We start from the raw sequence: 21,749 nt of genomic DNA, 5'->3' as shown, positions 1-21,749 counted from the left end.
GATAAAAAAAGAAACAGCAAAGCATAAAAAGGGAAGAATAATACAAAAAGTGATGTATAAAGGGATAGGGAAGAATATAAATAGAAAATAATACGTTTTTCCAGGCGAGCGATATTGGCGTACTTTTCAAGAGTTACTGCTCCATCTGGCGACAATATGTAGGAACTGCCTCTTGCATTCACATTTTTGTTAAAGATGGCGGCGGAACTGAAGTCGTTACTAAGTTACAGGGAACGCTAAGATTGAGAAGTGACAACATGGCGAAGACACATTGAAGAAAAAACTCAATCTCTTACTAGACTAGAGCAACAACAATAACCTCAGTTTTTTCTTTTGGTATCAGGATAGTTAGCTTGTGTTTGTTTGAACCGTTAAAGAGCTTAACCGCGTCGCAAAAATGGAGGAGGAAGAGACAACATTGGTAAGCCAGTTGCATGTTATGATATAGCCTAGCCCCTCTCGGAACCCTCCATAAAGCTTTTATGAAATTTGGATGTCGCTTTATAGTCTTAAAAATGTCAGAAACTTTACTACCATTGGTTCTGCTTGTGGGGCTAGATATAGCCCTGGTCCAGTGCTAGTTATGATACAGGCAAGAGCCTGATGTTTGTGCGTTTGTATCTGCGGCACTGTGTATCTGGTGCCATGCGATCTTGAATTTACGACTTTGATCCGTTGTTAAATTTACTCGATTTGACTGAGATTACCATTATCATTAGACCATTTGGTCCAAAAGATACAAATTCCAAGAGCTATGGACCAGATCTAGCCTATGCTCTGTAACAGTGGTTCTAAAACATTTTCAATCCGAAAGACACCCCAAATTGATATTTTTGCTCAAGGACCCCCGTCAGAAAAGATTTTGTGCCAGGGATACACAAAAGATAATAGGTTTCTCGATTAAAAATCAATAAATACAAATCATTGCAGAGCTTACAGATCTATATGTTCAAATAAAGTAATAGGCCTACATATTTGCTGCTGTAGGCCTAGTATACTCTTCCTGAACCCCCTCGACTCCTGAACTCCACTCAAGGACCCCTGGGGTCCGAGTGACCCCACTTGAGAACCACTGCTGCTCATGCACATGTCAGTTTTCTCTTATATTAACCATGCATAATGTACTCTTGCAAACAAAATGACCATGCTTTGTTTCTTTTTTCTTTACAGGGTTTGATTAATTACTATTGCTATGAAAAGTATTACAATCATGTAGTGAATGCTGCAGGTGAGGCTCAAAGGAAATTCAGCAATAATCCAATCTTCACATTTTTCCATGCTTATGGCACGCTTATGCAAGGTAAGACTTGTAATCAACTTCACCACTTGAACCTCAGCATCCCTACTCTGGGGGGAACATTTGCCTAAAATATCTTTTGCCAAAAACATTTGGTTTGGAGTGGGGGGTGTTTATAATGTGTTTATCTGAAGTCTTGGTTGGACATTTGGCTTTATGTTATTTTTCAATAGATCAAATTAATGACGCTGTAACTAAGCTGGAGATGATAAGAGACAGACAGGACGTGGCACTTTGCACACTGATGGCACTTGTTTATGCTGAGAAGAAAAAGCAGCATCCAGGTAAACCAAGATGATTATTGTATTTATGTCACAATTAAGCTTTTGTTTTTACGGAATGCCTCTGCAGGAGTCCTCTATAAGAGGACCTGTCCTGTGTGTGTGTCCGGACTCTGGAGGTAATCTCACCGCTGAACCGATCAGTGCCAAATGTCTTGCGCACTCTGCCAGTAGGGCACAAACTTGGAGTCATGCGTCCTAGATATGTCATAGATGACTGAAGTCACAGGCTAGCCACATGAATTCTGAAATCGACATTGTAGCCACGTTGTTCCCAATTTGTGATGCTCCTAATTGGTTTCTCTGTGTTGCTTCATGGCAGACAGAGAAGTTATTCAAGAGCTGGACGGTAAGGTAAAAGAGGATCGCAAAAGTGCATCTCCCAAGAGTCTCTACTATGCAGGAATGTTCCTCTGGCTCCTGGGTCGAAATGACAAAGCAAGGGAGTACACAGAGAGAATGATAAAGCTTTCCAATGGCTCTAGAGAGGTGAGTTGTGTACCCAAAATAAGCTATATTAATATTGAACTGGCATTAATTGAACATTACAGTACCCAATTTGTCATACCACCTGTTGGATTTTTTTTTGTTTATTCTTTTTTATTATCTATTGTTCAGGGGATTATCCTAAAAGCCTGGATAGATCTGACATCTAGTAAGGATGCGTATGCCAAAAAGGCTGGAAAATACTTTGATGAAGGGCTGAAAGAGAAAGCAGATGTCTTCGGCCTAATGGGAAAGGTAAGACAGGTCCCATGAGGCCACCATGAACAGCATTTCTCAACAATGGCTGCTGATCCTCTGATAGGATACTGAAGCCTGTTAATGACCAGCTCTCTAAAGATCTGTCAACATCTCAACTTTCCTATTATTCACTTAATGTGTCTTTTGTGTTGATAGCATATATCATTTTGGTTGGTTTCACACTGTAAAATTGCTAGCAATGCTGTTCTACCTAAATGTGTACATTTTATAAAAGCTGGTCATGGACACTACTGTACATGACACATGATATGATATACTATGTATGATTTGTCCATCCCAGGCACAATACTATGACTATCGGCAGAATTACTCTGGAGCTTTGGAAGTGGTCAACCAAGTCATTGTTAGTTATCCTGGGTTCTTGCCCGCCTTTGTTAAGAAAATGAAGCTGTTACTCAGCCTACAGGACTGGGAGCAAACTACAGATGCAGCACAGAGGTAATTGACTGACACTTGCTATAGACGGGGCTTACTAGATTGCCTGCCCTGAACTCATTACATTGTACTTATTGGGGGGTGTAAGTCTTCTCTATTGGTAAGATCAGAAACAAAAATGTGTAATAAGTTGCACAGTCAGGCTTTGCAAGTGGCTTGGCATTCAAGTGCAAATGAAAAACTAGCGTGATGCCTCAAACCAGTGCATACTAATGAAGCTATTGTTCCCGTTTGCCCTCCCCTCTGGACCATGGCCAGTGGCGGGCAGCATAAAAAGGCCTTTGAGCTGAAGTGCTAAAGACATTTCCCCGGATTCATTCAGCCTCAGGTTGTATGAACGGGTCGGTAATAGGAGAGCAGGGGTCATCAATATGTCTGTACACAGACAAAATGTGTCTGTGGCAAAGACTTGGTCTTGTCTGTGGCAATCTTTTTATTTTGCTTTTTACACATCTCCAGGTTTTCTTCAGAATATGTATGACACATATACTATTATTATTACTATTTCCAAGGACCCCTTTAACTCTTTAATTATAGTACACTCATTTTGTATGTCCGTGGCAAAAAATGTGAATTTTGACAAAAATGTCCACACATGAAGTGCAGCACAGCCATTTTGGTCAGAAAAGAAAATATTTCACCGGAAGAAAGAATCTGGTCAATGTTTTTTTTTAAATTGATATAAGATCTGTAGTATCTAAAACATATTTTTTCTTCCGGTGAAATATTAGTTTTTCTGGCCAAAAAGTGCATTTTATACGTGTGGTGCGGGGCTCAGAGTGTGTGTGCCCACCACATCCAGGCTTTCATCACAAAATCGTCTTTCTATTGGTGAGTAGAGAAAGTGTTTTTTGCAGCAGTCGACAGTCGGTGTCATTTTATTTTCAGTTTCATGTGTGCGCAGGAAGTTGAAAGTACCATAGCGTTAAGGAGAAGTCCTTAACGCTATGGACCAGAGCTAGGCGATGACCCCTGAGGGCGAGTGACCACTCGGGTGCAGCCAAATTCTACAGATCTTGAGCAAAGTCAATAGTTATCCCTGCTGTGCACTATTGTATTGGGAATTGGAAGGGATTGCCTGCTGTGCAAAATGCACATCCTTTCCTTCCAGTGTGTGTGCTTTCTTCCATAGATTTAATTAAAAATGTTCAACTGATCATGGAAATTATCATGAAACGACTCTACCTCAGCAGTCACCATTGTTCTATTAGCTATGATAAAAGGCATATGCCTCAATCTGTCGAAGATGGTGTTCCTTTATTGGATTTTTAATGTTATGCTTAATATTTCAGGCTCTTACAGAGGGATAAAAACAACCTGGAGGCTCTGAGGATGCTAGCACTACATTCTTTATGTAGAGACGGTGATATTGATGAGGTAATAATGTTTATTATTCATCAAACACTTATATAGAGATCAGAATAGAAATATGTGAAGTAGTTAAGTTGTCATGTGTTGAGTTCTGATCCGGAGGCTAATTGATGAGAAATAATCTTTATACCCCACCTCTCACTTGACAGGCAGCAAAACAGCTGTCAAACCTCATCAGCAGCCTGGAGATTCTAGAACCTCACAACCCTGAGCTCCTCTACAGGATGTCCTTGGCTTTCACTCGCACTGTGAGACACGCTTCATTATTTTAAGTCACTTCACTTCAGCAAAAGTCTGAAGCCCACCTGGCTGTGTTGATTTCGTGGACTAAAACTATAACGAAAAGTGTTCATCGACTACCTTTTTTCACTGACGAAAATGAAATAAAAACTAACTGCCAAGACTAAATATAATATATATTGACAATTTCATCAACGGACTAAAATGATAGGGAGGGACTAGTGGAGAAGAGATCGAGTAGAACTAAAAGACAAGACAGGTGCAACACCCACTCTGAAAATATCTACAAGCTCATAGATTGACTCGTGATGTATAGCTCGTAGATGACTATGAAATATGACTAAAACTAAATTACATTTTAGTCAAAAGACTAAAACTGAATCAAAATGTGCTGTCAAAATGATCACACCGCCACCTAGACCTAATCAACATGCCCATAAATGGCCAGGCTGTAAATGTGGTGATAATATGCCACACTGTGTTTCCGTTAGAGTCCGGCTTTGCATGCTTCTATGGCTTGAAACTATAGTGCACATGTGTGCCTGCTCTATTGTTGAATCACCGTTGACCAAACCCGGAAGGAGTGTGTATACTTACAGGCCGGGGCAGCATGCGCTGGGTGAACAACTTTAATTGAAATGAATGTTCTGTGGTGTGGGGGTGCATGTGTCAATCCTCTAGTTTTATATAGCTTGTCTGTGATTGTGATTTTGTGATAAAAGAAAAAAAGAGATGCACTAGAAAAGCCCTTGTGCGGGGAAAACTGGTCAAAAACATTTACATTTCAACCTGCATAGAGTCTTCATCAGAAGGAAACGGCACACATGCAACATTCTAGCACTTAATATGTTTTGTGTGTCTGATTGATTCCTAATAGTGTGGTCAGAATGAGAAAGTGATTGAACAGACACATAGGATGGTGGAGAGAGCCTTTTCTCGGGCGTCAGCCGATTCAGACCTGGCCACTGAACTGGGTTACCAGCTAGTGCTGCAAGGCAAAGTCAAGGAGGCCATGAAGTGGTACAAGACAGCCATGACTCTGGATGAGACCAGTGTTTCTGCTTTGACAGGTACATGATCCAGCTGTCTGCTTAACCCATTAAGACCTGAGGACCGATTCTACAAATGTCTTCTAAATCCGAACAGTTTTCTGAAAAATGTTGCTATGTCACTGTTTCATGTCAAGCTGGAGCCCCATCTGAAAATATGTTGTTTCAGGGACCCCCCCAGAAGCAAAGATTTGAGTTAAACGTTCGCTGTGAAAGAATATATACTGTATTCAAAGATTTGCACACATTTTCACGATTTTTCAAAACTAGCTAAAGTATAAAATAATGGTTAAAAGCTAAGATGCGTTCCAGGTGTTAACACTGACAAATTCAATTTGTATTATGTATTTTTTGTAATTGTATTTATAAAGTGTTTGCTTATAATGACTTTCCTATAATAGGGATGAAAGCAAAAGCAAGCACTCGGTTGAGTAATTCCACGTCATAATGTCACGGGTGCACGGTTCTGGAAGATGCAGACTGTAGAAAAGAATAACGTGAGTGCTGGTATTCTTTTCTACAGTCTATAATAGGGATGCCCAGGTTAAAGTGGTTAAAAAAACCAATTCCTCTGTTGCATAGGCATAATTCGTTGCCAGTTGACTGAAGGGCACTTAGAAGACGCAGAGCAACAGCTGGAATTCCTCACAGAGATCCAACAATCCATCGGAAAATCCGGGGTAAGGCCTATATTTAAATATTGCTATTTTCAAATATTGTTCTTACCACTCTGTGGTATGCTAAGCCTTAGCATACCACAGAGTGGTAAGAACAATATTTGAAAATGGGATAATTGTTCATGGGTTACAGCTCATGATGATTTCATTTAAAAAAATGTAATTGTCAAACTGTTTGTCAAGCCATCTAAGAGGATGAGCAACAGCTGGTTCTGTAGGTCTTCAGTGTTATGGCTTTAGCTTTCCTTCCTTGGAGAATTGTCACAGTCACTGTGTGTTTGTGTCCTATCTCTGGTATAAGTACTTCAGTCAACGTCCTACCCTCACCCACCCTTTTGTCCCTCTGTCCATCCCCTGTCCGTCCATTACTGTACTGTAGCCTACTCCTTTTACCCCTCCAATTTCCAAAGCAGTTACACAAACACACAAATAGAAACAGACAAACAAAAACAGAACAGACACTCTCATACTCTCCCAGCACAAATCGTGCCCTTTCCTCTTAATCCCCGTGTTTCCTTAAACAACCATATTATGATAGAATGCTCATAAATCTTGAGAAGTACAAGCATTTTTTCTATCTTAACGGGTTCACATTCGCTCTGTTAGGAGCTGTTGTACTTGCGTGCGGTGCTTGCAGTGAAAAGGCGGCGGCCCCAGGAGGACATCGCCAACTTACTGAACGATGCCGTGGACACCCACTTCTCGGCCCTGCAGGGTCTGCCTCTGGGGGTGGAGTACTTTGAGAAACTCAACGCTGACTTCCTCCTGGAGATCACCAAAGAGTACCTGGCACTGTGCCCAGCTAAGGTCTCATTAGACTGTTGTTGTGATGCATCACTTCTCTATCGATCATTCATTTAAACAAATCGGATTCCAATCTGGATGTGGCACAGATCTGAATTCAGGCTGGATTTGGCTGCTAGTGTAAAAAGTGTCTGAACACAGTTCTGCAACAGATCCGATCTGGTCACTTGCAAATGCAGTGTGAACAGTCGGGCCAAAAGATCGGATTTGAGAAATAAATTTGCTGTTTTCATTTATTTTTAAATAATTATTTTAGATTTAATCTATTTCTCCATGCAAGTGCATTGAAGCAGTCTAGAGCGCGCTGCGTTGTGAGCTTGTAGATCAGCTCTTTTCACTACTTCTTAAACATTTGTTTTCTTATATTTGTTTTATTTCTTTATGACATTACTGAAAATTTATGTTTTTAATTCATGATTTTTTTTGCTTTTTTGGGGATGTTTTCTTTGAAAATATTTTGAACTAATAATTAAAAACAAAATGTATAAAACCCATAAAAATTTGTCCCGCAATCCACAAATGGGTCCCGACCCAGCGTTTTGGAAACAGTCATCATCATCGGCATCATTTTTCTGTTCCAGCCTCCAGCCCAGGGGCAGCCGCCCGCTCCCCTGCTCCAGCGCTGTGCCTCCGTGTTGGACACCGTGGTCAAGATTGTGCCAGGTCTCCTGCAAGGCGTATTTCTGTTGGCCAAAGTAAAATTTCTGTCTGGTGAGCATTGCATTTAAATGTTAGAGAAAGGGTGTATGGTTTTGTTTTATGTTTTGTACAGAAGCACTGCAATGATGACTTTTGTGTTTGTGTTCTTGTGTGATTTAGATTGATAGATAAATGGATGGATAGAATACTTTATTGGCAGTTTTAAAAAGTTTTACAAAAAGTGACAAAGACTGAGCTCTTTTCCATTGTGGTCATTGTAACATAAAACTATACACAAACATACTGTACAAACAAAACAACCATGAAACAAAGATAATCCTTACCCTAAGAATCCAGAGCATGGGAGATTGGCTATACCCGGTCAGAAACTAACTACGACCAGTTAGTGTGAAGATGGAGCCATGATTTAAGGTCTTTCCTAAATCTTGCAAGATGATTTAAGGTTGTCAGGGCTGGAGGGAGTGCATTCCACAGAGTAGTGGCTGTGTAATAAAATGCATTTTTCCCCTTGAGCGTCCTGAAACTGGGGGGAACTAGATCATAATAACTTCCTCTGGTTGAGTACCCGTGAGCATCCCTCACTCTGGGCAGGTATCCCAGCAGGTACTTAGGAACAGATCTAGGATCTGGAAGACCAGACACAATGAGAGCTGAGATACTCTCTCCTCCACTCTTAGCCACCCCCAGGATACTAAAGTGGGTAAAATGAGACCTGGGGTTTCATTTTAGTAGTAACCTCACAAGCTTGTTTTGGGAGGTTTAGAGAGGCTTCTTAGAGATGCCTCTGTACCATGAAGTACAAGCACAGTCAAAGTGACACTGCATGAGGCCACCAGCCAAGGTCCTCATAGCACTGCTGTTGACATAGCTAGGGTTGTAGGCAGTTGATCTAACTAATGTATTTAATCTTTAATCTCTTATTGTATAAAAAAGAAAATTCAAACATTTAAAAAAAGAGCGACACTAGCAGATCTACAAGCAGTTAATAATTTATTTTCATTTTTCTTGCTTGTCACCAATTTAGTTTTCTTCCAGGAAATAAAACGTCTGGGTTTCCGAGGCTACCGATTTAGTTGATTAGTTGATTTCACATCAAATCATTGATATAAAAAACAAAGACAATTATTAGACAAATGTGAGATTATTTGATTCATCAAAAAAGCAATCTATAGAATAATTGCTAAGACAATAGCAATAGTTGAAGCCCTATTTGAGCTGTAAAGTGGATGTGTTGCAGGTGACATTGATGCTGCTCAGAGCAGTCTCCAACATTGCCTGAACCAATGTCCTTCTCACGCCGATGCTCACCTACTCATGGCCCAGATTCACCTGCAACAAGGAAACTTTAAACAGTGCTCCCAGTCTCTTGAACTCTGCCTCAGCTACAACTTTGAGGTAAGAGAGAAATCCAAGTGACACTTCATGGCAATATAACAGTGGCTCCCACACACGTCGTGATGTGACGTGTTGCGATCTAGTCCATTTTGAGCATGTAGATTGGAATTTTGGGAACTTTTGATAATCTGTATGGAATAGCAAGTGGTTAAACTTTTATTTAGCAAATACAATATAAGTTTACAGAGAGTGCTAATATAGTTTGCATGGATATGAATACAGGTGTGTTTTGAGATTTTGACAAGTCAAACAACAGTTTGAAAACCACTGGAATTAGAGAGAACAGTTTGAAAACCACTGGAACCTAAATGGTTAAACTTATTATGTTATCTGGCCAATAAACAGAGTGATATAGCATATGGATATGAATACAGGTTACAGGTTTTGACTTGCCTTTTGAGCACTTTGGGCAAGTCAAACAGAACAGTTTGAAAACCACTGGAATTAGAGTGCAGTATTATCTACAGTGTATGAGTGTCAGGTCTACCCAGGAGGTGGATTGAAAGCACAAAATTGGCTGTGGAAAAGGGATAATTATGTGTTCTTCCACCCCAGGTTCGAGAACACCCCTTGTACCACCTGATCAAGGCCCAGGCCCAGAAGAAGATGGGTGAACTGCCGGGGGCCATACAGACCTTGCAGATGGTCATGAGTCTCCCAGGGGTCCGTAGAGCTGGATCCTCATCCAAGTCCAAGAGCAAGAAGGTTGAGCTGAGCCACGCCGACTGTGTGTCTGTCTTTTTGGAGTTAGCCGAGGCCCTCTGGCTCAATGGAGAACAGGTACAGTATGAGAGCTGCACTCCTAAAATAAAAGTGGGTATCAGACCATATTTATATACAGTACATAGATTAGAGGGGTCCACACCACAAAACTAAGCTGTACTCATAATAACTACCGGTATAATAAATACCAGACCAGCGTACAGTGGCATCTTGGAATATTCAGACTTCTAGGACACACTGTATCAATAGGACGAGGATAAATAATGTCTTCAGGTCAATAAAGATCACTCCTCAGTCCTCACATAGCCTAGTCTTGTGTCACACTAGGCCCTAGTGTAAGACAGAAAGGCCATAGCTAACGAGGTTTAGCTCATACAGTTATGCTGAGTTAAGACCGGTTTAGGCCATTTGTCCACTAGATGTCTTTTTTCAAAAAGCGCTGAGGCTCATAAATTGAATTAACACTAAGAATTATATTTCAGCATGAAGCAGCCAAGGTGATGCAGGATGCCATCAACGAGTTCTCAGGCACCCCTGAGGAACTGCGCGTGACCATTGCCAACGCAGATCTGGCCCTGCTGCGCAGTGACACAGAGCTAGCGCTGACTATGCTCAGAAACATCACTCCAGAGCAGCCCTACTACATACAAGCCAAGGAGAAAATGGCAGAGATTTATCTGAATCACAGGAAAGATAAACGCCTCTATGCCAGCTGTTACAGGTGAGCGGGAATCTTTAAACTCAGGCCCGTCCATTTCATAGTCACTAACAAATGATGCAGACGAGTGTCCGCAGGTCCCGCACAGACATAAATGATGTCATTGCAGACCTAAAGTGGGCCCTGAGCAGACGTCCTGTCATTGTGCCTATAACTGTTAGCGTACCCTGTGTCACAAAATATGGTTCTGTTTGTAAGTTTAAGTCTGCACACTGCAAAGTAGCTCCTAAAGAAGTTCACTTCATCACATTTTAGCACCCGTATGTGGTCTCATGTACAGTACCACCTCCTCACTTTCCAATGGCATTGTTGTTTCCAATTTGCATGCAAAAACAATGTTTTCTATAAAATGTGGTTGGTACACTTTTTGAGTATTGTTGAAGTAGGTGTACTTGTCTGAATCCTGTATGCAGCTTTAATCTTCCCCTGGGCCCTGTGGCATAATGCCAGGTGGCAGTCAAATGATACTCGCAGCCATTTATCTTTTTCTAGCGGTTTATTGTGCCTACATCACATCCACAGCCTATAGTATGAAAAGATTGCGAAAGTTCACGATTTTACAGTAAATGTAAGCGAGAAGTTTAACTGTAGCTGATCACAGTAAACAAAGGCGACATTTGCGATGGTGCCAGCCTCTAATGCTGGTAGAAGTGTACAGATAGTCCCCTTCATACTTACAGTACGACTATGTTCACAGGCATTCCAACACCGAGACACTACTTAAGTAATCAAGCATCCAGGGAAGATGCGTGTCTGTATAATGAAATGGTGCAATGTCAGGATTTAACTCATATAGGCCATATTTAGATGGTGGCTATGTGAATGTGGTCAATGCGGTGTGTCATTCTATTCCCCAGAGAAATGGTGGAGAAGCTGCCCAGCCCTCACACATATCTCTTGCTAGGCGATGCTTACATGAACATTCAAGAGGTGAGTGGGAGATTTTGAGTAGTATAGATGTCTAAATGTAGTATGTTTTTCATAATATTTAGAGTAAGATGAAGCCAACAACATGCTGTGACTTCATCTCCTTACGGGGAAAGGAAGATCTGTCAGAGTTTCTGGTGTTGCAAAAACAAATCACATCAGAATTAAATGAAATAAAGTAAATGTCCGTAGCCGGAGAAGGCCATAGAGATCTATGAGCAAGCTCTGAAGAAGAATCCAAAGGACGGTGCCTTAGCCAGCAAGATTGGGAAAGCCCTTGTGAAGACCCACAACTACGTAAAGGTTTGTGATGCATTGCACAGCAGATAAATCTGTTTCATGGAGGCCATAGCTGCCATGCCTCTAAGTTTGGCCTTATGCCCCTCAAAAATGATATGCTCTAATACGTTTTTTAAACATCAGTCTTTTGTTGAGATTTTGAATTGTTATCGGGCAACAACCATAGGGCAAACAAGTGAAAGTGAAGTAAAATGGCACAATGGAAAATCCAAACATATTTTTATTCAATTATGTATTTATGCTGCTATCTATATGCTGACCGCTTCTGTTATGCACCTTCATGTAGTTAGGTTTTTAATATTGATTTTATTTATGCAGTTCAGTTTGAACACTGATCACATTGAGGATTTAATGGCCAACATCTTGAGACTGTGAGGTGTGTGAGGTTTAGCGCACAATGAAATTTAATTGCCTTTTAATCTGTGATTGATATTGTTGACAATAAAGTTGAACCTCGAAGTAGAACCATGAACCTTTATTTCATACTACGTATTAAAAATTAATTAATCTGTAACACTTAAACTATGTTCATGGTTTGTTAATGCAAGTAATTGTTTTACTTGACCCTGCTCGCTGCTCTGGTATTTGGCCTCTGCTCTCAGAAGATTTACAGCACCAAAGGCCAAAGTGGCTTTGCCCCTAAAAGACTCCAGGTCTGTCCGCGACGCAGATCAATGTTGACACAGAGTTGCTGTTGACTTCACACAGGCCATCAATTACTACGAAGCTGCCCTGCGGACTGAGCAGCAGAACTTCCTGCGCTATGACCTCGCCGAGCTGCTGATGAAGTTGAAGCAGAATGAGCGCTGTGAGAGAGTTTTACACGAGGCTCTGGCACATGACCAAGGTTAACCACTTAAAACCATTTAGACCTAAGGACGCTGCGTCGCCGCACGCATCTATGTCACCTTTAGCTGTTGAAAAATAGCAGATCCTCGCTTTTTAACTCAAATATTTGCTTCTGGGGGGTTCCTGGAACAAATTATTTTCTGATGTGGGTCTGCGGCCAAATGCAGATAATTCTGGCGGTCCTTGGCATGGAAAAAGTTTGAGAACCACTGACAGAAACCTAGGTTTTTCAGAAAACTGTCAGGATTTAGAAGACATCTAAATATAAGGTTTAACTTAACACCCTATATATTTCATTGAACGGGGTCTCCAAGGGTGCTATCATTGACCCCACTCCTGTTCCCCTTTACACCAAGGGCTCTATTTCCTTTCCAAGTCCCTAAATCCACTATTTTGGGATTTAGCATTGGGGAAGGGGTGTTCCCCTGCAAAAGTTGCTATTTTGGATACCAGCCTAAATCCCTAAAATAACTCTGCTACCCGTTACATTATGCCTAGTTACTGATTATGGGGATTTTTCTATTATTGTAATCCATTAATTATTTTCTGCGTAATGGAGTGATGAAACAATGCACGGCACAATGCACGGCACAAATCAAATAACTTCTTTGAATAGACAATTATATAAACACAATGGACACAAGGAATTGCCACTCACTTCTGCTGATTATAGGAAAATTGCAATGACAGATGCGTGGAGAATATGTAGAGATGTTGTCCGTTGAAGCAGTCCATTGCTGCAGTCACGCCGCTCTAGACCAAAAGGATTTTACATTACGGCTTACGGCCGGGTGCTTTTAAACACCGCTATGCGCTTTCCCAAATGTGTGTGGCCAAAATAGCAATTTTGGGGAAAATGTGCCAACACGCCCATGGCCATACCTCCAGGCGCAAATAATGGTGTCGGCATAATGGATAGCGGGTAGCGCTGCACGAAAATACAATTTATGGGCAGTGCAAGCTGCCCTACCCGTAATTTGCGGGCAGCATCGCGGGTAAGGGCACTGATTAAAATGGAGCCCCAAATCTCGAAGCCAAAATAGCCTTTCTACAAGCTCACAACAAGCTAGGTCTGCTATTTTCACCAAACGATAACCTATTATGACATGCCCAGAAAAAATGCAAGGGTTCAAAGTGGTTAAATGTTTACAGTGAGCATTCTAGACAGAGCTCTCTGGCTTTAGACGTGGCAAACAAAGTCACGGAACGACTGAGTCACCCGCAATGGCTTTTGCACATTTGTGATGATGCAAATCAAGCATGTATATACGTATTAACATCTGGATACAAAGACAATGCAATTTCGACCCGAGGCTGAACTACTGTGAATTTTGTAAAACAAATCAAAACATCTGTAATGGCTTTCTAGAAAAATGAGATGTTCCATGCCATACTACTTTTATGTTATTCTAATGGTGGTCTTAATACTGTGTCTTTATACAATCTGTTGTACTGAGGCAGTATGAGCTTGTAGATCTGCCATTTAAGTGCACACCGCGATGCACAACAAAGTATAACTCCGGCTTAATGTTTGCTTTATGTTTTGATCTATGCAGTGAATGAACTGCCAGCTCTCACAGATGATTGTCGTTATCTGGTCCTGTCAGCAAAAATCCAAAGTAAGGTTGGCAAAAACGAAGAAGCTTTACTTTCTCTCCAAAAAGTAAGTATCTCCAGATTACCCGCTTCTCTGACAGGCTCATATAGTGCTCAAAATGTTCAGCTCAAATTGTTTGGCAAGAATCACCAGTTGAATCCAGGTTGTGTCTTTGCCATTAACAAAGTATATTTACTTGAATACTGTACTTTACTTCTATAGTATTTACTGCTTTACTTTAGTATTTGTATTTTTTCACTCCACTATGTTTCAAAGACAAATATTGTACTTTTGACTCCACTACATTTCTAGGAAAGAAAAAGTATGAATCATGAACTAACCACTTAAGCCTTATTTCAAATATTGTGATAATGGCATATTTATATGTTCACAACTGACGGGCAGTGAGCTTGTGCATGTACTATTTTCACTGTTATTGATATTTTTGTTCATGCATTGTACTTTCTACTTCAGACTATTCTTTTTAGCAAGTACTCAAGTACACATTTTACCTTCACTTACAGCCTAGTTTAGTAATATTTGAGCAGGACTGTACTTTGACTCAAGTAGTGTGGTTTAAGTATTTGTTCCACCACCACAGGCCCGAGACGTGCAGGCCAAGGTACTGAAGCGGGTGCAGTTGGAGCAGCCTGACGCCGTCCCTGTGCAGAGGCAACTCGCCGCCGAGATCTGCGCCGAGATCGCTAAACACTACACGAGTCAGAGAGGCTATGAGAGAGCAGTCAAATTCTACAAAGAAGCTCTTGTGTATTGTGAGAGTGATCGCAAGGTCAGCGCAGCTGAATCAAAAAACATCCTGTGTGTCCCGACTGCAGCTGTACTGGACAAGCCCTGGCACCTTTTTTTAAAAGTCTTATCCCTGTGTTGTGGTTTTAGTCCTATGCGATTGACGATTCAATTCAGGCAAGAGTCAAGCATTTAAGCTTGCTACAAATGCATATCGTTGAAGTTGGCCGGAAACCTTTTATGTCCAAATCCGTTACTTTGGAGGAAATGGAAAAAAGCATGTGTGTTCCAATGGATCCAATGTAGTTATTATTTAGTCACACACTTTTGTTAATACTTTTCACTCCTTCCACTTTAAAGAAAAAATTGCAGATCCACAACGCATTGCATCGTGATGCGTTGTGAGCTTATAGATCGGCTAGTTTTTCTATTTTGCACTGCTGTATGAGAAAGTAGGGCATAATTTATGGAAAGAAACATGGAGAAATATGGAGATAACAAGGTTTCTGACTATGAATTTATGAATTAGGGAAACAAAGCACAGTTAATTTGACCGGAAAACAACCCACTGTCTCTGATAGTAAACAGGGAAAAAAACAACGTGTTCTTCAGTTGAATGAATGCCCTGTTTCTTTTCTAGGTGATGCTGGAACTGGCACGATTGTATCTCACGCTGGACGAGGTGGACGCCTGCCAGCAGCAGTGCAGCGTCATTCTGAAGAATGACCAGTTCAATGAAGATGCCACACTGGTTTGTTCTTTGTGTGTGTGTGTGTGTGTGTGTGTGTGTGTGTGTGTGTGTGTGTCGACCTCTCTCTACCTCTCTTATCTATTTATCAATCTATTCTATATATTTGTCTGTCAAGTTTTGATTGTTGCTCTTTTGTCATCTACGTATGTCTTCAGATGATGGCTGACCTGATGTTCCGGAAGCAGGACTATGAACAGGCGGTTTTCCATTTCCAGCAGCTCCTGGAGCGCAAACCAGGTGAGACCAGGGCCCATGATTCTCTAAACAAAAGAGGACAACTTGAAAGACATTTCATACATTGGTTCTCAAACATATTCATGTCAAATTGATATGTGTTTTTAGCCACAGACCACATTTTGTTTCAGCAACGCCCATAAGAGAAGCTGTGAGATTAGCTATTTTTGAATAGCCGAAGTATAATTAAAAAGTAAAATTGGGTTAAAGTGATACAACTGACTGTGATACTATTATTAACTACGTTGGACAGCCTTAACTACCCCTGGACAGCCTTCAAGGGTCCCTGGACCCCACTTTGGGAAAACACTGTGTTAATAATATGCACTGCCGATTAGATCTGCCCTGAAAATGGATTGTACCAATTGTAACTTTGTTTTTTCAGACAACTACCAAACACTGTCACGTCTAATCGACCTGCTTAGGAGAGCTGGGAAGCTGGAGGAAGTTTCCAGGTTTCTGGACATGGCGGAAAAACATTGTTCTCGTGCCAAGTTTGATCCCGGCTTTAACTACTGCAGGGGACTTTATCTGTGGTAAAGCCATCAATCCAAAGCAGTTTTGATTCCTCAGAAGGTTATTATGGGCCTATCTGTTTGGCATCCGCTGATTGAAGTTGTACCCACGGCACAATTCAAAGCCTGCAGTTGGTCAACTAGATAAAATTAAGTGGCCAACTCAAAACTTATGGGCACCAAGAGACAAAGAGACAAAAATAATAAAATAAACTGTAGCAAACTCAACGGTACACTGAGGGCGGGTGTGGCTCAAGGGTAGAGTGACTGCGGTTCCCAGTTCGATCCTGGGTGTCCTTAAGCAAGACGCTGAACCCCTTATTGTTCCCGATGTGCAGGTTGGTGCCTTGCACGGTTTCCTCTGCCATCAGAGTATGAATGTGTGTATGAATGGGTGAATGTAATGCACAATCTATGTAATGCGCTTTGGATAAAAGCGCTATTATTGCACCATTTACCAAACGCACCATTTACTCACTGTTTAGGTATACAGGAGAGCCTAATGATGGCCTGCGACACTTCAACAAGGCCCGGAAAGACAATGACTGGGGCCAGAATGCGGTGTACAACATGATTGAAATCTGCCTAAACCCCGACAATGACACTGTGGGAGGAGAAGTATTTGAGAACTTAGACGGTGACATTGGGTGAGTTTCAGCACATCGGCCAATATCCAGTTATTTTAAGTTATTTACGTTTATTTGGGCCATTTATATGCAGTCCTGTAGACTTGAGCAAAAGACGGAGAAACACAAAATATACTTAAAGCTCTGTGTTCTAGGTGATGCTGTGAAGTTGCGTCTAATGCCTCATGTTTGCCTCTGTATAGGAACTCCACAGAGAAGCAGGAGTCAGAACAGCTCGCTGTCAGGACTGCGGAGAAGCTTCTGAAAGAGTTAAAGCCACAGACGCCCGGCGGACATGTCCAGCTCCGCATCCTGGAGAACTACTGCTTGCTGGCCACTAAGCAGAAGGCAAACGTGGAAAAAGCCCTCAATGTTTTCACAGAGATTGCAAACAATGAGGTAAGTAGTCTACACTCCAGATGGCGCACGTGATTACATCACATTCTTCTGTGCAAATTGTCACTCTCGAGCTGAAACCTTGTATGTCCATTGTCCACATAGTTACTTTTCATGGAAATAGAAAAAATAACCCGTGTTCAAGATGGAATGCAGAGACTTTTGTATTTTCTTTTTTGTATGTGTCTATGGCATTAACATTACTCTAACAGACCCCCAGGTGAGGTTAGAATATTGAAATATGTCTTCCCTGTGTATTTTTGGTTTCTTCCTGAAAGCTGAAAGCCTTTGAGTCAAAAGGCCCAATCGAAATACACCACGTTCGTGACATCACAATATCATCCCCTCCCCTAACCCCTCCCCCTTTATCATACAAAAACAGCTGTGGGTTCGGCTTCAGTTCACCCACCCACCTGAAAACCATACTTTATGAACTGGTGGGTGTAGCCACATAAAAATATTTTTAACACTTTCTGTACACTTTCTAAAAAAAAAACTTTCTCCTAGACCTAGTTAGTATAATCATAGTACCTGATAATCATTTTTAGCAAGGGGGGGGGGGGGGGGGAGATCACTGCATCTATCTTTAACAAAGCATCCAATTTACAATTTTACAATTTAGGCATCTAGCAGACGCTCTTAATCCAGAGCGATTTATAATAAGCAAGAACAAAAAGCATGGCAATACACATAATCACATACATACATACATAAAAAGTAGTTATCATGAAACATGCGTAAGCTAAGAACGTAACAGTGGAATATCTCTATAATTAAACTATACATATAAACTATACATACACAATACTATACATATATACTATAAAGTGCTATGACTACATGAAATGTGCAATTCTAGTGCTGTCTACTTAACATGCTATATGTCTGTATAAAATGCTATCTAAATCTACATAAAGTGCTATCTAAGGGGCTAGGCTAGGGTAAGTGCTACGGGCCATGATGGAGTCTGAATAGGTGGGTTTTGGGCTACGCCGGAAGATTGGGAGTGAGGCTGCAGTTCTGATTGTAATGGGAAGTGCATTCCATAGTTTTGGAGCCAGAAGGGAGAAGAGTTTGGGATGTGTGGAGCGTTGTCCCGGCGGTTTTAGTGAAGGTACTTCCAACTTCCCTGCGTTGGCTGATCTGAGTGGAGGGTTTGTAGGGTTCGATCATATTTGCAAGATATGGGGGAGCCATACCTTTGGTTGCTTTGAATGCCAGCATCAGAGTTTTGTATTCTGTGCGGGCAGCGACCGGGAGCCAATAGAGGGAGCGGAGAAGGGGGGAGACGTGTGAGAATTCTGGCTGGTTGAAGACCAAGCGAGCTGCGGCATTTTGGATCAGTTGGAGAGGCTTAAGTGCACATGCTGGTAGGCCAGTAAGGAGGGAGTTACAATAATCAAGTTTTGACAAGACTGTTGTCTGGATTAGGAGCTGGGCTGACTCCTGTCCTGGGTGAAGAACGGTCTAATACGTCGTATGTTATATAGAGTGTAAACCTACAGGATCAGGTGACAGCTGTGATGTGTGTTTTCCCTCCCATCCAATGTTGTTATTATTTAGTCACAAGCCCTTGTTGTTGTTTTCATTAGACAATCATTTCAGTATCATCAATCATGATCAATCATCATTTCATTCAGACAGATTTAACCATTTTCAACTAGCGTCTTGGAGAGTTTTCTTTGCAATGAGTTGTGAGCTTGTAGATCAGTATTAGAGGAGTAGTTCACCCAAACTTTACTTATTTTACACTATCTATTTTACTATCAATTACACACCCCATGAAGCCTTGAATTCATACAGATATTTCTGTTTTTGTTGCTTTCCTAAGCCAATAATTTGATGACTGACGGGAAGGCTTCATTGGGTGTGTAATTGATGTAATTTGGCAGTACAAGGTTTCTACCCGACAGTGATGAAATATACCCTCATTACAGGATTATTATCCCAGACCCTGTTGGTTGAGCTGTCCTAATTGATTTCAGAAGCTCCCAACTGGAAAGCTCTTTGTATCATGCCAAACATTGCTATAACATAACGTTACATAGTTTTTTCCTTAGAAGTGAAACATTACAATCTCTTATTTCATTGCAAATATATTACAAACTGTACAAAGGGGTCCCGCCGCGCCTCAAGCCTGTTATAGGCTGGTCCGGTGCATCTCAGGGGCAGGACTGGTAACAGGTAGAAGGAAGGCACTGGAGCAAACTCGGACAGTTAAAGCCTTTTATTCAGCAGGGCGCAAACAACGTTGTTTTTTTTTTACTTCACCCTGCTGGATAAAGGCTATAACTGTCTCCAGTGCCTTCATTCTACATATTACATGTCTGTCTACAATGTTGCTGTCATGTGTGTTCTACATGACAGCAGATCTAACCAGAGTTGTTTCTCACTTCAGAAAGACCATGTGCCAGCGCTACTGGCTATGGCGACCGCTTACATGATTCTGAAACAGACTCCTAGAGCCAGGAACCAGCTGAAGCGCATAGCTAAGATGAACTGGAGCATCGTTGACGCGGATGAGTTTGAGAAGAGCTGGCTGCTCCTGGCAGACATTTACATCCATTCAGGGAAATATGACATGGCTGGGGACCTCTTGAAGAGATGCCTCCGTCATAACAAGGTGAATAAATAAATGGTGGTAACTTAAGGCTGAATATCTGTTGTGCAAGTTTATGGTTATTTGTTATGCAATATAACACATACTGTACATACATACATACATTTAGGTATGCGGTCTAGTCTAACTTGGACTCAGGGGGGTGGACGCCTCTGCTTTGCATAGTCTCCAGTGAATAGGCAGGTTGCCCTTCACTGGTAACCCTATGTTGGAATTCTTTTTAAATATATGAAGGTATTGTGGGCTGGGATTTTTACAAAAATGCCCCCCTTTTAAATACATACACACATACATACATACCTACATACATCTCAGAAGTTGAAGCCGTTTTTAAGGACCCACTTTTAGGCCAGTGCAACAGAGCATGCTTTTGCCTTTTTTTAAACCCTACCCATTTTAACCAAATACATACATACATACAGTATGACACATTTGTCCTCTTTCCCAGTCATGCTGTAAAGCCTATGAATATATGGGCTATATAATGGAAAAGGAGCAGGCATTCAGAGATGCTGCACTCAATTATGAAATGGCATGGAAATACGGTAATCGGACAAACCCAACCATTGGTATGTCAAAAAAACAAAATAATCTGAAATGCTTAGCATGTCCAAATCTATGAAATTTGAAAATGATTATCATTGATCATGCATTTCTAATACACAACATGTATATTTATTTCAGGGTACAAACTTGCTTTTAATTACTTGAAAGCAAAAAGGCATGTTGATGCCATAGATGTGTGTCACAAGGTGAGTGAAACAAACGTTCTCAAACATTGTAATAAAAAGATAAAATATATGAGTGGCCGGCCCTATGCATTAGGCCACATGCCACAATAACTGAGTGTAATTCCAAGAGTTAAAGTCCTGTAAGGGTCCATTTGGTTAACAATATTGTCAGACATTTTCCTTGGAGAACCCCTGGAACACCCTGGACCCCATTTTGAGAACCACTGTGATTTATAGATTAAGTGTATTGTCTTGAATGTATATTATTCTTCATACTGTGTATTATGTGTTTCTCTTTGAAGGTTTTGGATGCTCACCCAAATTATCCAAGGATGAGGAAAGACATATTGGACAAAGCACGTGGTGCTCTACGATCTTAAACTTGAAGAGAGGGAGGGAGGGAGAAGGATAGAGAGAAAGAGATTTGATTGAATACTTTATTGGTTGGAAATGTAAATGGCACGTGGTACATTCAGACATTAAGGCTAAAAGGAAAACAAAAAGTCCTGGGGACTTGTTTCCTGTGTGTGTGTGTGTGTGTGTGTGTGTGTGTGTGTGTGTGTGTGTGTGTGTGTGTGTGTGTGTGTGTGTGTGTGTGTGTGTGTGTGTGTGTGTGTGTGTGTGTGTGTGTGTGTGTGTGTGTGTGTGTGTGTGTGTGTGTGTGTGTGTGTGTGTGTGTGTGTGTGTGTGTGTGTGTGTGTGTGTGTGTGTGTGTGTGTGTGTGTGTGTCAGTGACGTAGAGTCTGTGGGGGCCGACGGGCCAGGGCCCCCATGAGGAATTGGACCTGAATATATATTCACCTCGGTTCGTCCCGTTTGTACCGCACCAGGTCGCATCTATTTTTATTGACAAATTCAAATAATCTGTTTTACAATGAAATTAATAAACAATGAATTAATGTAGTCATCAAAAATATTTGCATTTGGTCTTTGACACTCTTTTTAATGCATTTCTAGAATTTTAGATTTGGGGGGTTCCAATGCTTGACCAGACATTATGGCTCCGGGGACATGCCCTTCAAAACCAGACATTTTTATTAT

The 21,749-nt window shown here is 41.2% G+C and overlaps 1 protein-coding gene across 2 annotated transcripts; it reads left to right on the top strand.

Annotated features, from left to right (window-relative positions):
• Positions 1-207: 207 nt before the first annotated feature.
• ttc21b (tetratricopeptide repeat domain 21B) lies at positions 208-21,603 on the top strand. 2 transcript variants are annotated; one of them, XM_080786664.1, is made up of 29 exons: positions 208-421; positions 1,171-1,300; positions 1,471-1,581; positions 1,901-2,067; positions 2,197-2,319; positions 2,624-2,781; positions 4,071-4,155; positions 4,299-4,397; positions 5,267-5,459; positions 6,021-6,118; positions 6,722-6,922; positions 7,501-7,630; positions 8,817-8,974; positions 9,530-9,754; positions 10,180-10,418; positions 11,273-11,345; positions 11,535-11,645; positions 12,351-12,450; positions 14,048-14,154; positions 14,690-14,878; positions 15,476-15,586; positions 15,742-15,823; positions 16,206-16,356; positions 16,821-16,982; positions 17,165-17,360; positions 19,756-19,980; positions 20,426-20,546; positions 20,662-20,729; positions 21,011-21,603. In XM_080786664.1, the coding sequence occupies exons 1-29, from the start codon at positions 398-400 to the stop codon at positions 21,086-21,088; spliced, it is 3,915 nt and encodes a 1,304-aa protein (XP_080642790.1). In that variant the 5' UTR covers positions 208-397; the 3' UTR covers positions 21,089-21,603. The 2 variants fall into 2 exon arrangements, with proteins under 2 accessions (XP_080642790.1, XP_080642789.1); XM_080786663.1 differs by having other exon boundaries at positions 12,351-12,489.
• The last annotated feature ends 146 nt before the right edge of the window (positions 21,604-21,749 follow it).

The sequence above is a fragment of the Protomyctophum bolini genome (assembly GCF_963924005.1).
Source record: "Protomyctophum bolini genome assembly, chromosome: 16".
NCBI classification, from domain to species: Eukaryota; Metazoa; Chordata; class Actinopteri; order Myctophiformes; family Myctophidae; genus Protomyctophum; species Protomyctophum bolini.
The sequence above is the reverse complement of the archived record's forward strand: the minus strand, read 5'-3'. Positions and strand labels throughout refer to the sequence as shown.

Bases quoted from the DNA above. Each gene is read 5' to 3' on its own strand.
- ttc21b (XM_080786663.1), top strand. From the start codon at position 398: ATGGAGGAGGAAGAGACAACATTG. The intron at 6,923-7,500 runs GTCTCATTAGAC...TTTCTGTTCCAG, and splicing joins TGGCACTGTGCCCAGCTAAG to CCTCCAGCCCAGGGGCAGCC. The intron at 20,730-21,010 runs GTGAGTGAAACA...TTCTCTTTGAAG, and splicing joins CCATAGATGTGTGTCACAAG to GTTTTGGATGCTCACCCAAA.